Source organism: Nerophis lumbriciformis, linkage group LG33 (genome assembly GCF_033978685.3).
Source record: "Nerophis lumbriciformis linkage group LG33, RoL_Nlum_v2.1, whole genome shotgun sequence".
Taxonomy (NCBI): domain Eukaryota; kingdom Metazoa; phylum Chordata; class Actinopteri; order Syngnathiformes; family Syngnathidae; genus Nerophis; species Nerophis lumbriciformis.
Window position 1 is genome coordinate 25955206 of NC_084580.2, and position 13803 is coordinate 25969008.

The window sequence follows — 13803 nt, forward strand, 5'->3', positions numbered from 1 at the left end:
ACATAATAATGAATTCAAATCAATGTTTTTATGAATTATTGACATATTTCAGGGCCCCAATTACTTCACATCAAATATTACACTTTAAAAAAAATTGGGGTGGAAAATATTGCATATTTTGTGGTTTTGCCTAAAAAAATATTTATCAAACAAAAAGGGCATAAAACATTAAAATAATGTATATTTTTAACTTTATGTTGAGAGATAGTTTTGAAGTTGATCTCGAGATTTAAGCGCTAAAAAAGGAAAAATAAACTTTTATGACTGGGACCCTTTCGGATCCCTAAAAATGTTTTTGGTTTTTTTATACTGTCAAAATATAATATTGAATCAAAATCAATGTTGTTAGGAACTTTTGACATCATTTAAGATTCCAATTACTTCACAGCAAATATTACACCTTAAAAAAATGTGCATGGAAAATATTGCATATTTTGTGGTTTTGCCCAAAAAACTTTTCTCAAACAAATCGGGTCTTAAAACATTAAAATAATGTTGTTGTTTTTTACTTTATTTTGAGAGAAGGTTTTGAAGTTGATTTTGAGATTTAAGAGCTAAAAAAGGAAAAAAGTAAGTTTTATGAGTGGGATCCTTTTGGAACGCTAAGAATTTTAGTGTGATTTTTTAAAAACTGTCATTGCTCAAAACATAATAATGAATCAAAATCAATGTTGTTATGAATTATTGACATATTTCAGGGCCCCAATTACTTCACATCAAATATTACACTTTAAAAAAAATTGGGGTGGAAAATATTGCATATTTTGTGGTTTTGCCTAAAAAAATATTTATCTAACAAAAAGGGCTTAAAACATTAAAATAATATATTTTTTGTAACTTTATTTTGAGGGATAGTTTTGAAGTCGATTTAGAGATTTAAATGCTAAAAAAGGGAAAAACAACTTTTGTGAGTGGGACCCTTTTGGGTCCCTAAACATGTTAGTGTTATTTTTTTAAACTGTCAAAATATAATAGTGAATCAAAATCAATGTTGTTATGAATTATTGACATATTTCAGGGCCCCAATTACTTCACATCAAATATTACACTTTGACTTTTTTTGGATGGAAAATATTGCATATTTTGTGGTTTTACCCCCAACAAACTTTTCTCTAACAAAACGGGCATAAAACATTAAAATAATGTTGTTTTTTTTACTTTATTTGAAGTTGATTTAGAGATTTAATCGCTAAAAAAGGAAAAAAAAAAGTTTTATGAGTGGGACCCTTTTGGATCGCTAAGAATTTTAGTGTGATTTTTTTTTTTTTTTAACTGTCATTGCTTAAAACATAATAATGAATCAAAATCAATGTTGTTATGAATTATTGACATATTTCAGGGCCCCAATTACTTCACATCAAATATTACACTTTAAAAAAAATTGGGGTGGAAAATATTGCATATTTTGTGGTTTTGCCTAAAAAAATATTTATCTAACAAAAAGGGCATAAAACATTAAAATAATGTTGTTGTTTTTACTTTATTTTGAGAGATAGTTTTGAAGTTGATTTAGAGATTTAAGCACTAAAAAGGAAAGAAATAAGTTTTATGAGTGGGACCCTTTTGGATCCCTAAGAATTTTAGTGTGATTTTTTAAAAACTGTCATTGCTCAAAACATAATAATGAATCAAAATCAATGTTGTTATGAATTATTGACATATTTCAGGGCCCCAATTACTTCACATCAAATATTACACTTTAAAAAAAATTGGGGTGGAAAATATTGCATATTTTGTGGTTTTGCCTAAAAAAATATTTATCAAACAAAAAGGGCATAAAACATTAAAATAATGTATATTTTTAACTTTATGTTGAGAGATAGTTTTGAAGTTGATCTCGAGATTTAAGCGCTAAAAAAGGAAAAAATAAACTTTTATGAGTGGGACCCTTTTGGAGCCCTAAAAATGTTAGTGTGTTTTTGTTTTTTTAAACTGTCAAAATATAATAATGAATCAAAATCAATGTTGTTATTGATTATTGACATCATTTAGGGCTCCAATTACTTCATTGCAAATATTACACCTTAAAAAAATGTGGATGGAAAATATTGCATATTTTGTGGTTTTGCCTAAAAAAAATATTTATCTAACAAAACGGGCTTAAAACATTAAAATAATATATTTTTTGTAACTTTATTTTGAGGGATAGTTTTGAAGTCGATTTAGAGATTTAAATGCTAAAAAAGGGAAAAAAAACTTTTATGAGTGGGACCCTTTTGGGTCCCTAAACATGTTAGTGTTATTTTTTTAAACTGTCAAAATATAATAGTGAATCAAAATCAATGTTGTTATGAATTATTGACATATTTCAGGGCCCCAATTACTTCACATCAAATATTACACTTTGACTTTTTTTCGATGGAAAATATTGCATATTTTGTGGTTTTACCCCCAACAAAATTTTCTCTAACAAAACGGGCTTAAAACATAAAAATAATATATTTTTTGTAACTTTATTTTGAGGGATAGTTTTGAAGTTGATTTAGAGATTTAAGCACTAAAAAAGGAAAGAAATACGTTTTTTGAGTGGGACCCTTTTGGGTCCCTAAGAATTTTAGTGTGATTTTTTAAAAACTGTCATTGCTCAAAACATAATAATGAATCAAAATCAATGTTGTTATGAATTATTGACATATTTCAGGCCCCCAATTACTTCACATCAAATATTACACTTTTAAAAAAATTGGGGAGGAAAATATTGCATATTTTGTGGTTTTGCCTAAAAAAAAATGTTCTCTAACAAAACGGGCTTAAAACATTAAAATAATATATTTTTTGTAACTTTATTGTGAGGGATAGTTTTGAAGTTGATTTAGAGATTTAAGCGCTAAAAAAGGGAAAGAAAACTTTTATGAGTGGGACCCTTTTGGGTCCCTAAACATGTTAGTGTTATTTTTTTAAACTGTCAAAATATAATAGTAAATCAAAATCAATGTTGTTATGAATTATTGACATATTTCAGGGCCCCAATTACTTCACATCAAATATTACACTTTGACTTTTTTTGGATGGAAAATATTGCATATTTTGTGGTTTTACCCCTAACAAACTTTTCTCTAACAAAACGGGCATAAAACATTAAAATAATGTTGGTTTTTTTACTTTATTTGAAGTTGATTTAGAGATTTAATCGCTAAAAAAGGAAAAAAAAAAGTTTTATGAGTGGGACCCTTTTGGATCCCTAAGAATTTTAGTGTGATTTTTTTTTTTTTTTAACTGTCATTGCTTAAAACATAATAATGAATCAAAATCAATGTTGTTATGAATTATTGACATATTTCAGGGCCCCAATTACTTCACATCAAATATTACACTTTAAAAAAAATTGGGGTGGAAAATATTGCATATTTTGTGGTTTTGCCTAAAAAAATATTTATCTAACAAAAAGGGCATAAAACATTAAAATAATGTTGTTGTTTTTACTTTATTTTGAGAGATAGTTTTGAAGTTGATTTAGAGATTTAAGCACTAAAAAGGAAAGAAATAAGTTTTATGAGTGGGACCCTTTTGGATCCCTAAGAATTTTAGTGTGATTTTTTAAAAACTGTCATTGCTCAAAACATAATAATGAATCAAAATCAATGTTGTTATGAATATTTGACATATTTCAGGGCCCCAATTACTTCACATCAAATATTACACTTTAAAAAAATTTGGGGTGGAAAATATTGCATATTTTGTGGTTTTGCCTAAAAAAATATTTATCTAACAAAAAGGGCATAAAACGTTAAAATAATGTATATTTTTAACTTTATGTTAAGAGATAGTTTTGAAGTTGATCTCGAGATTTAAGCGCTAAAAAAGGAAAGAAATAAGTTTTTTGAGTGGGACCCTTTTTGATCCCTAAGAATTTTAGTGTGATTTTTTAAAAACTGTCATTGCTCAAAACATAATAATGAATCAAAATCAATGTTGTTATGAATTATTGACATATTTCAGGGCCCCAATTACTTCATAGCAAATATTACACTTAAAAAAAATTTGGGGTGGAAAATATTGCCTATTTTGTGGTTTTGCCTAAAAAAATATTTATCTAACAAAAAGGGCATAAAACATTAAAATAATGTATATTTTTAACTTTATGTTGAGAGATAGTTTTGAAGTTGATCTCGAGATTTAAGCGCTAAAAAAGGAAAAATAAACTTTTATGACTGGGACCCTTTCGGATCCCTAAAAAAATTTTTTTTTAATTTATTTTTTATTTTTTATATACTGTCAAAATATAATAATGAATCAAAATCAATTTTGTTAGGAACTTTTGACATCATTTAAGATTCCAATTACTTCACAGCAAATATTACACCTTAAAAAAATGTGGATGGAAAATATTGCATATTTTGTGGTTTTACCCCCAAAAAACTTTTCTCTAACAAAACGGGCTTAAAACATTAAAATAATGTTGTTGTTTTTTACTTTATTTTGAGAGAAGGTTTTGAAGTTGATTTTGAGATTTAAGAGCTAAAAAAGGAAAAAAGTAAGTTTTATGACTGGGACCCTTTTGGATCCCTAAGAATTTTAGTGTTATTTTTTAAAAACTGTCATTGCTCAAAACATAATAATGAATTCAAATCAATGTTGTTATGAATTATTGACATATTTCAGGGCCCCAATTACTTCACATCAAATATTACACTTTAAAAAAAATTGGGGTGGAAAATATTGCATATTTTGTGGTTTTGCCTAAAAAAATATTTATCAAACAAAAAGGGCATACAACATTAAAATAATGTATATTTTTAACTTTATGTTGAGAGATAGTTTTGAAGTTGATCTCGAGATTTAAGCGCTAAAAAAGGAAAGAAATAAGTTTTTTGAGTGGGACCCTTTTGGATCCCTAAGAATTTTAGTGTGATTTTTTTTAAAAACTGTCATTGCTCAAAACATAATAATGAATCAAAATCAATGTTGTTATGAATTATTGACATATTTCAGGGCTCCAATTACTTCATAGCAAATATTACACTTTAAAAAAATTTGGGGTGGAAAATCTTGCATATTTTGTGGTTTTGCCTAAAAAAATATTTCTCTAACAAAAAGGGCATAAAACATTAAAATAATGTATTTTTTTAACTTTATATTGAGAGATAGTTTTGAAGTTGATCTCGAGATTTAAGCGCTAAAAAAGGAAAAATAAACTTTTATGAGTGGGACCCTTTTGGAGCCCTAAAAATGTTAGTGTGTTTTTTTTTTTTAAACTGTCAAAATATAATAATGAATCAAAATCAATGTTGTTATTAATTATTGACATCATTTAGGGCTCCAATTACTTCATAGCAAATATTACACCTTAAAAAAATGTGAATGGAAAATATTGCATATTTTGTGGTTTTGCCCAAAAAACTTTTCTCTAACAAAACGGGCTTAAAACATTAAAATAATATATTTTTTGTAACTTTATTTTGAGGGATAGTTTTGAAGTTGATTTAGAGATTTAGCGCTAAAAAAGGGGGAAAAAACTTTTATGAGTGGGAGGTCCCTAAACATGTTAGTGTTATTTTTTTAAACTGTCAAAATATAATAGTGAATCAAAATCAATGTTGTTATGAATTATTGACATATTTCAGGGCCCCAATTACTTCACATCAAATATTACACTTTCACTTTTTTTGGATGGAATATATTGCATATTTTGTGGTTTTACCCCCAACAAACTTTATTCTAACAAAACGGGCATAAAACATTAAAATAATGTTGTTTTTTTTACTTTATTTTGAGAGATAGTTTTGAAGTTGATTTAGAGATTTAAGCACTAAAAAGGAAAGAAATAAGTTTTATGAGTGGGACCCTTTTGGATCCCTAAGAATTTTAGTGTGATTTTTTAAAAACTGTCATTTCTCAAAACATAATAATGAATCAAAATCAATGTTGTTATGAATTATTGACATATTTCAGGGCCCCAATTACTTCATAGCAAATATTACACTTAAAAAAAATTTGGGGTGGAAAATATTGCCTATTTTGTGGTTTTGCCTAAAAAAATATTTATCTAACAAAAAGGGCATAAAACATTAAAATAATGTATATTTTTAACTTTATGTTGAGAGATAGTTTTGAAGTTGATCTCGAGATTTAAGCGCTAAAAAAAGGAAAGAAATACGTTTTTTGAGTGGGACCCTTTTGGATCCCTAAGAATTTTAGTGTGATTTTTTAAAAACTGTCATTTCTCAAAACATAATAATGAATCAAAATCAATGTTGTTATGAATTATTGACATATTTCAGGGCCCCAATTACTTCACATCAAATATTACACTTTAAAAAAAATTGGGGTGGAAAATATTGCATATTTTGTGGTTTTGCCTAAAAAAATATTTATCTAACAAAAAGGGCATAAAACATTAAAATAATGTTGTTGTTTTTACTTTATTTTGAGAGATAGTTTTGAAGTTGATTTAGAGATTTAAGCACTAAAAAGGAAAGAAATAAGTTTTATGAGTGGGACCCTTTTGGATCCCTAAGAATTTTAGTGTGATTTTTTAAAAACTGTCATTGCTCAAAACATAATAATGAATTCAAATCAATGTTTTTATGAATTATTGACATATTTCAGGGCCCCAATTACTTCATAGCAAATATTACACCTTAAAAAAATGTGGATGGAAAATATTGCATATTTTGTGGTTTTGCCCAAAAAACTTTTCTCTAACAAAACGGGCTTAAAACATTAAAATAATATATTTTTTGTAACTTTATTTTGAGGGATAGTTTTGAAGTTGATTTAGAGATTTAAGCGCTAAAAAAGGAAAAAAAAACTTTTATGAGTGGGACCCTTTTGGGTCCCTAAACATGTTAGTGTTATTTTTTTAAACTGTCAAAATATAATAGTGAATCAAAATCAATGTTGTTATGAATTATTGACATATTTCAGGGCCCCAATTACTTCACATCAAATATTACACTTTCACTTTTTTTGGATGGAATATATTGCATATTTTGTGGTTTTACCCCCAACAAACTTTATTCTAACAAAACGGGCATAAAACATTAAAATAATGTTGTTTTTTTTACTTTATTTTGAGAGATAGTTTTGAAGTTGATTTAGAGATTTAAGCACTAAAAAGGAAAGAAATAAGTTTTATGAGTGGGACCCTTTTGGATCCCTAAGAATTTTAGTGTGATTTTTTAAAAACTGTCATTGCTCAAAACATAATAATGAATTCAAATCAATGTTGTTATGAATTATTGACATATTTCAGGGCCCCAATTACTTCACATCAAATATTACACTTTAAAAAAATTGGGGTGGAAAATATTGCATATTTTGTGGTTTTGCCTAAAAACTTTTCTCTAACAAAAAGGGCACAAAACATTAAAATTATGTATATTTTTAACTTTATATTGAGAGATAGTTTTGAAGTTGATCTCGAGATTTAAGCGCAAAAAAGGAAAAATAAACTTTTATGACTGGGACCCTTTTGGATCCCTAAAAATTTTAGTGTGTTTTTTTTTTTTTTTATACTGTCAAAATATAATAATGAATCAAAATCAATGTTGTTATGAATTATTGACATCATTTAGGGCTCCAATTACTTCATAGCAAATATTACACCTGGTTTTCTGGGACATTTTTCCCACTCAAAATGAATTGGCCATTTTTCAAACTTCCACCATTTCCACATTTTTCAACCTATTCAAACCATTCCACCTCCACCACAATTCCACCATTCTGGAAATTGAAGCTACCATTTTTCCAAGTTCAAAAAAATTCCAGGATTTCCCAGAATTCCAGGTTTTCTGGGACATTTTTCCCACTCAAAATGAATTGGCCATTTTTCAAACGTCCACCATTTCCACATTTTCCAACCTATTCAAACCATTCCACCTTCAACACATTCCACCATTCTGGAAATTGAAGCTACCCTTTTTCCAAGTTCCAAAAAATTCCCAGATTTCCCAGAATTCCAGGTTTTCCGGGACATTTTTCACACTTAAAATGAATTGACCATTTTTTCAAACTTCCACCATTTCCACATTTTTCAACCTATTCAAACCATTCCACCTTCAACACATTCCACCATTCTGGAAATTGAAGCTACCCTTTTTCCAAGTTCAAAAAAAATCCCCAGAATTCCAGGTTTACTGGGACATTTCTCCCACTCAAAATGAATTGGCCATTTTTCAAACTTGCACTATTTCCGCATTTTTCAACCTATTCAAACTATTCCACCTTCAACATATTTCACCATTCTGGAAATTGAAGCTACCCTTTTTCCAAGTTAAAAAAAAATTCAGGATTTCCCAGAATTCCAGGTTTTCTGGGACATTTTTCCCACTTAAAATGAATTGGCCATTTTTCAAACTTGCACCATTTCCACATTTTTGAACCTATTCAAACCACTCCACCTTCAACACATTCCACCATCCTGTAAAAGGAAGGCACCCTTTTTCCAAGTTCAAAGACATTTTCAGATTTCCCAGAATTCCAGGTTTTCTGGGACATTTTTCCCACTCAAAATGAATTGGCCATTTTTCAAACGGCCACCATTTACACATTTTTCAACCTATTCAAAGCATTCCACCTCCACCACATTCCACCATTCTGGAAATTGAAGCTACCCTTTTTCCAAGTTCAAAAAAATTCCAGGATTTTCCAGAATTCCTGGTTTTCCAAAGCCCTATTTCCACCTTTTTTTCTGGCGACTACTCATCCCACATTTGTCAACCCACTTCAACCATTCCACTGTCCAAAAATTCCTCTCAATCAGGACAAAAAACAAAGTTGTTTTTTGAACTGGAAAAATTCCCGTTTTTTTCCAAATTCCAGGATTTCTCAATTCAACATGTTACTACTTCAACATTTCTCGACCGATTTGAAAAATTCCAACATCGACCATAGTTTTGAAGTTGATCTCCAGATTTAAGCGCTAAAAAAGGAAAAATAAACTTTTATGACTGGGACCCTTTGGAGCCCTAAAAATGTTAGTGTTATTTTTTTTTTAAACTGTGAAAATATAATAATGAATCAAAATCAATGTTGTTATGAATTATTGACATCATTTAGGGCCCCAATTACTTCATAGCAAATATTACACCTTGGATGGAAAATATTGCATATTTTGTGGTTTTGCCCAAAAAACTTTTCTCAAACAAATCGGGTCTTAAAACATTAAAATAATGTATTTTTTAAACTTTATATCGAGAGATAGTTTTGATGTTGATCTAGAGATTCACGATAGATATTATATTATATTATATGTGACCGAGACCAACTTGAGGGTAACCCTAAACCTAAAAGCATGTATTGAGTGAGTTTAGACATGAAACATATCAAAATGGCCCTTTAGATTTCTTCATTGATTCTAGGTTTTTTTGATCAATGACAGTTTAAAAGGAACAATGGTGTTGTTAGAGTCAACATTACAACACATTCTCCTCACATTCACTAATAGTGTGCCTATATGAACTTGCTGTGCCAGTCCCAGAGATGGTGGCCCACACCCATTTACTAATAGTGTGCCTATATGATCTTGCTGTGTCAGTCCCAGAGATGGTGGCCCACACCCATTTACTAATAGTGTGCCTATATGATCTTGCTGTGTCAGTCCCAGAGATGGTGGCCCACACCCATTTACTAATAGTGTGCCTATATGATCTTGCTGTGTCAGTCCCAGAGATCGTGGGCCACACCCATTTACTAATAGTGTGCCTATATGATCTTGCTGTGTCAGTCCCAGAGATGGTGGCCCACACCCATTTACTAATAGTGTGCCTATATGATCTTGCTGTGCCAGTCCCAGAGATGGTGGGCCACACCCATTTACTAATAGTGTGCCTATGTGATCTTGCTGTGTCAGTCCCAGAGATCGTGGGCCACACCCAGCAGCTGATCGAGCAGGCGGATTTGCTGCAGGCCCACAGGAAGCTGATGGAACTGGAGAGTTCCAGGGACGATCTCATGTACGAGCAGTACCGCATGGACAGCAAGAACACCAGCGACATGCACCTCATCTCCATCTACTTTGAAGACGTGAGTGGGCGGGGCCAGCTCCTCACTGCTCACCCTCACTGCCACTGGTCTGTGGATGACTTGAACAAGTGTCAGTGACATTCACACACATGCTTTTCTACACCAACAAGCATCTATTTATTGTTCTACTTCAACTACTTCTTCTTCTCCACATTTTGGCGCGCTCTACTTTCCACAGTTTTCACCCCCAAAATTCCCAGATTTCCCAGAATTCCAGGTTTTCTGGGACATTTTTCCCACTCAAAATGAATTGGCCATTTTTTAAACTTCCACCATTTCCACATTTTTCAACCTATTCAAACCATTCCACCTTCAACACATTCCACCACTCTGGAAATTGAAGCTACTCTTTTTCCAAGTTCAAAAAAATTCCCAAAATTCCAGGTTTTCTGGGACATTTTTCCCACTTAAAATGAATTGACCATTTTCAAACTTCCACCATTTCCACATTTTTCAACCTATTCAAACCATTCCACCTTCAACACATTCCACCATTCTGGAAATTGAAGCTACCCTTTTTCCAAGTTAAAAAAAATTCCAGGATTTCCAGCTTTTCTGGGACATTTTTCCCACTCAAAATGAATTGGCCATTTTTCAAACTTCCACCATTTCCACATTTTTCAACCTATTCAAACCATTCCACCTTCAACACATTCCACCATTCTGGAAATTGAAGCTACCCTTTTTCCAAGTTCAAAATAATTCCAGGATTTCCCAGAATTCCAGCTTTTCTGGGACATTTTTCCCACTCAAAATGAATTGGCCATTATTTAAACTTCCACCATTTCCACATTTTTCAACCTATTCAAACCATTCCACCTTCAACACATTCCACCATTCTGGAAATTGAAGCTACCCTTTTTCCAAGTTCAAAAAAATTCCCAGAATTCCAGGTTTTCCGGGACATTTTTCCCACTTAAAATGAATTGGCCATTTTTCAAACGTCCACCATTTACACATTTTTCAGCCTATTCAAACCATTCCACCTTCACCACATTCCACCATTCTAGAAATTGAAGCTACCCTTTTTCCAAGTTCAAAAAAATTCCCCAAATTCCAGGTTTTCTGGGACATTTTTCCCACTCAAAATGAATTGGCCATTTTTCAAACTTCCACCATTTACACATTTGTCAACCTATTCAAACCATTCCACCTTCACCACATTCCACCATTCTGGAAATTGAAGCTACCCTTTTTCCAAGTTCAAAAAAATTCCCCAAATTCCAGGTTTTCTGGGACATTTTTCCCACTCAAAATGAATTGGCCATTTTTCAAACTTCCACCATTTCCACATTTTTCAACCTATTCAAACCATTTCACATTCAACACAATTCCACCATTCTGGAAATTGAAGCTACCCCTTTTTCCAAGTTAAAAAAAATCCCCAGATTTTCCAGAATTCCAGGTTTTCCGGGACATTTTTCCCACTCAAAATGAATTGGCCATTTTTCAAACTTGCACTATTTCCGCATTTTTCAACCTATTCAAACTATTCCACCTTCAACACATTCCACCATTCTGGAAATTGAAGCTACCCTTTTTCCAAGTTAAAAAAAATTCCAGGATTTCCAGCTTTTCTGGGACATTTTTCCCACTCAAAATGAATTGGCCATTTTTCAAACTTCCACCATTTACACATTTTTCAACCAATTCAAACCATTCCACCTTCACCACATTCCACCATTCTGGAAATTGAAGCTACCCTTTTTCCAAGTTCAAAAAAATTCCCCAAATTCCAGGTTTTCTGGAACATTTTTCCCACTCAAAATTAATTGGCCATTTTTCAAACTTCCACCATTTACACATTTTTCAACCTATTCAAACCATTCCACTTTCAACACATTCCACCATTCTGGAAATTGAAGCTACCCTTTTTCCAAGTTAAAAAAAATTCCCCAAATTCCAGGTTTTCTGGGACATTTTTCCCACTTAAAATGAATTGGCCATTTTTCAAACTTGCACCATTTCCACATTTTCCAACCTATTCAAACCTTTCTACCTTCAACACATTCCACCATTCTAGAAATTGAAGCTACCCTTTTTCCAAGTTCAAAAAAATTCCAGGATTTCCAGCTTTTCTGGGACATTTTTCCCACTCAAAATGAATTGGCCATTTTTTAAACTTCCACCATTTCCACATTTTTCAACCTATTCAAACCATTCCACCTTCAACACATTCCACCATTCTGGAAATTGAAGCTACCCTTTTTCCAAGTTCAAAAAAATTCTAGGATTTCCCAGAATTCCAGGTTTTCTGGGACATTTTTCCCACTTAAAATGAATTGGCCATTTTTCAAACGTCCACCATTTCCACATTTTTCAACCTAGTCAAACCATTCCACCTTCAACACATTCCACCATTCTGGAAATTGAAGCTACCCTTTTTCCAAGTTCAAAAGAATTCCCAGATTTCCCAGAATTCCAGGTTTTCTGGGACATTTTTCCCACTCAAAATGAATTGGCCATTTTTCAAACGTCCACCATTTCCACATTTTCCAACCTATTCAAACTATTCCACCTTCAACACATTCCACCATTCTGGAAATTGAAGCTACCCTTTTTCCAAGTTCAAAAAATTTCCCAGATTTCCCAGAATTCCAGGTTTTATTGGACATTTTTCCCACTTAAAATGAATTGACCATTTTTCAAACATCCACCATTTCCACATTTTTCAACCTATTCAAACCTTTCCACCTTCAACACATTCCACCATTCTGGAAATTGAAGCTACCCTTTTTCCAAGTTCAAAAAATTTCCCAGATTTCCCAGAATTCCAGGTTTTATTGGACATTTTTCCCACTTAAAATGAATTGACCATTTTTCAAACATCCACCATTTCCACATTTTTCAACCTATTCAAACATTTCCACCTTCAACACATTCCACCATTCTGGAAATTGAAGCTACCCTTTTTCCAAGTTCAAAAAATTTCCCAGATTTCCCAGAATTCCAGGTTTTATTGGACATTTTTCCCACATAAAATGAATTGACCATTTTTCAAACATCCACCATTTCCACATTTTTCAACCTATTCAAACCTTTCCACCTTCAACACATTCCACCATTCTGGAAATTGAAGCTACCCTTTTCCAAGTTCAAAATAATTCCAGGATTTCTAGCTTTTCTGGGACATTTTTCCCACTCAAAATGAATTGGCCATTTTTTAAACTTCCACCATTTCCACATTTTTCAACCTTTTCAAACCATTCCACCTTCAACACATTCCACCATTCTGGAAATTGAAGCTACCCTTTTTCCAAGTTCAAAAAAATTCCCAAAATTCCAGGTTTTCTGGGACATTTTTCCCACTCAAAATGAATTGGCCATTTTTCAAACTTCCACCATTTCCACATTTTTCAACCTATTCAAACCATTCCACCTTCAACACATTCCACCATTCTGGAAATTGAAGCTACCCTTTTTCCAAGTTAAAAAAAATTCCCCAAATTCCAGGTTTTCTGGGACATTTTTCCCACTCAAAATGAATTGGCCATTTTTCAAACTTCCACCATTTCCACATTTTTCAACCTATTCAAACCATTTCACATTCAACACATTCCACCATTCTGGAAATTGAAGCTACCCTTTTTCCAAGTTCAAAAAAATCCCCCAAATTCCAGGTTTTCTGGGACATTTTTCACACTCAAAATGAATTGGCCATTTTTTAAACTTCCACCATTTCCACATTTTTCAGCCTATTCAAACCATTCCACCTTCACCACATTCCACCATTCTGGAAATTGAAGCTACCCTTTTTCCAAGTTCAAAAAAATTCCCAGAATTCCAGGTTTTCCGGGACATTTTTCCCTCTTAAAATGAATTGGCCATTTTTCAAAC

At 31.8% G+C, this 13803-nt stretch overlaps 1 protein-coding gene across 2 annotated transcripts in view; it reads left to right on the forward strand.

The window, feature by feature from the left end:
* Window positions 1–13803, forward strand: part of exoc3 (exocyst complex component 3) — a 91373-nt gene that overhangs the window by 19163 nt on the left and 58407 nt on the right. For both annotated transcript variants that reach the window (XM_061928756.2, XM_072912116.1), the window contains exon 4: window positions 9794–9966. In XM_061928756.2, coding sequence (XP_061784740.1) covers window positions 9794–9966 — 173 coding nt within the window. The remainder of the gene's footprint in view (window positions 1–9793; window positions 9967–13803) is intronic.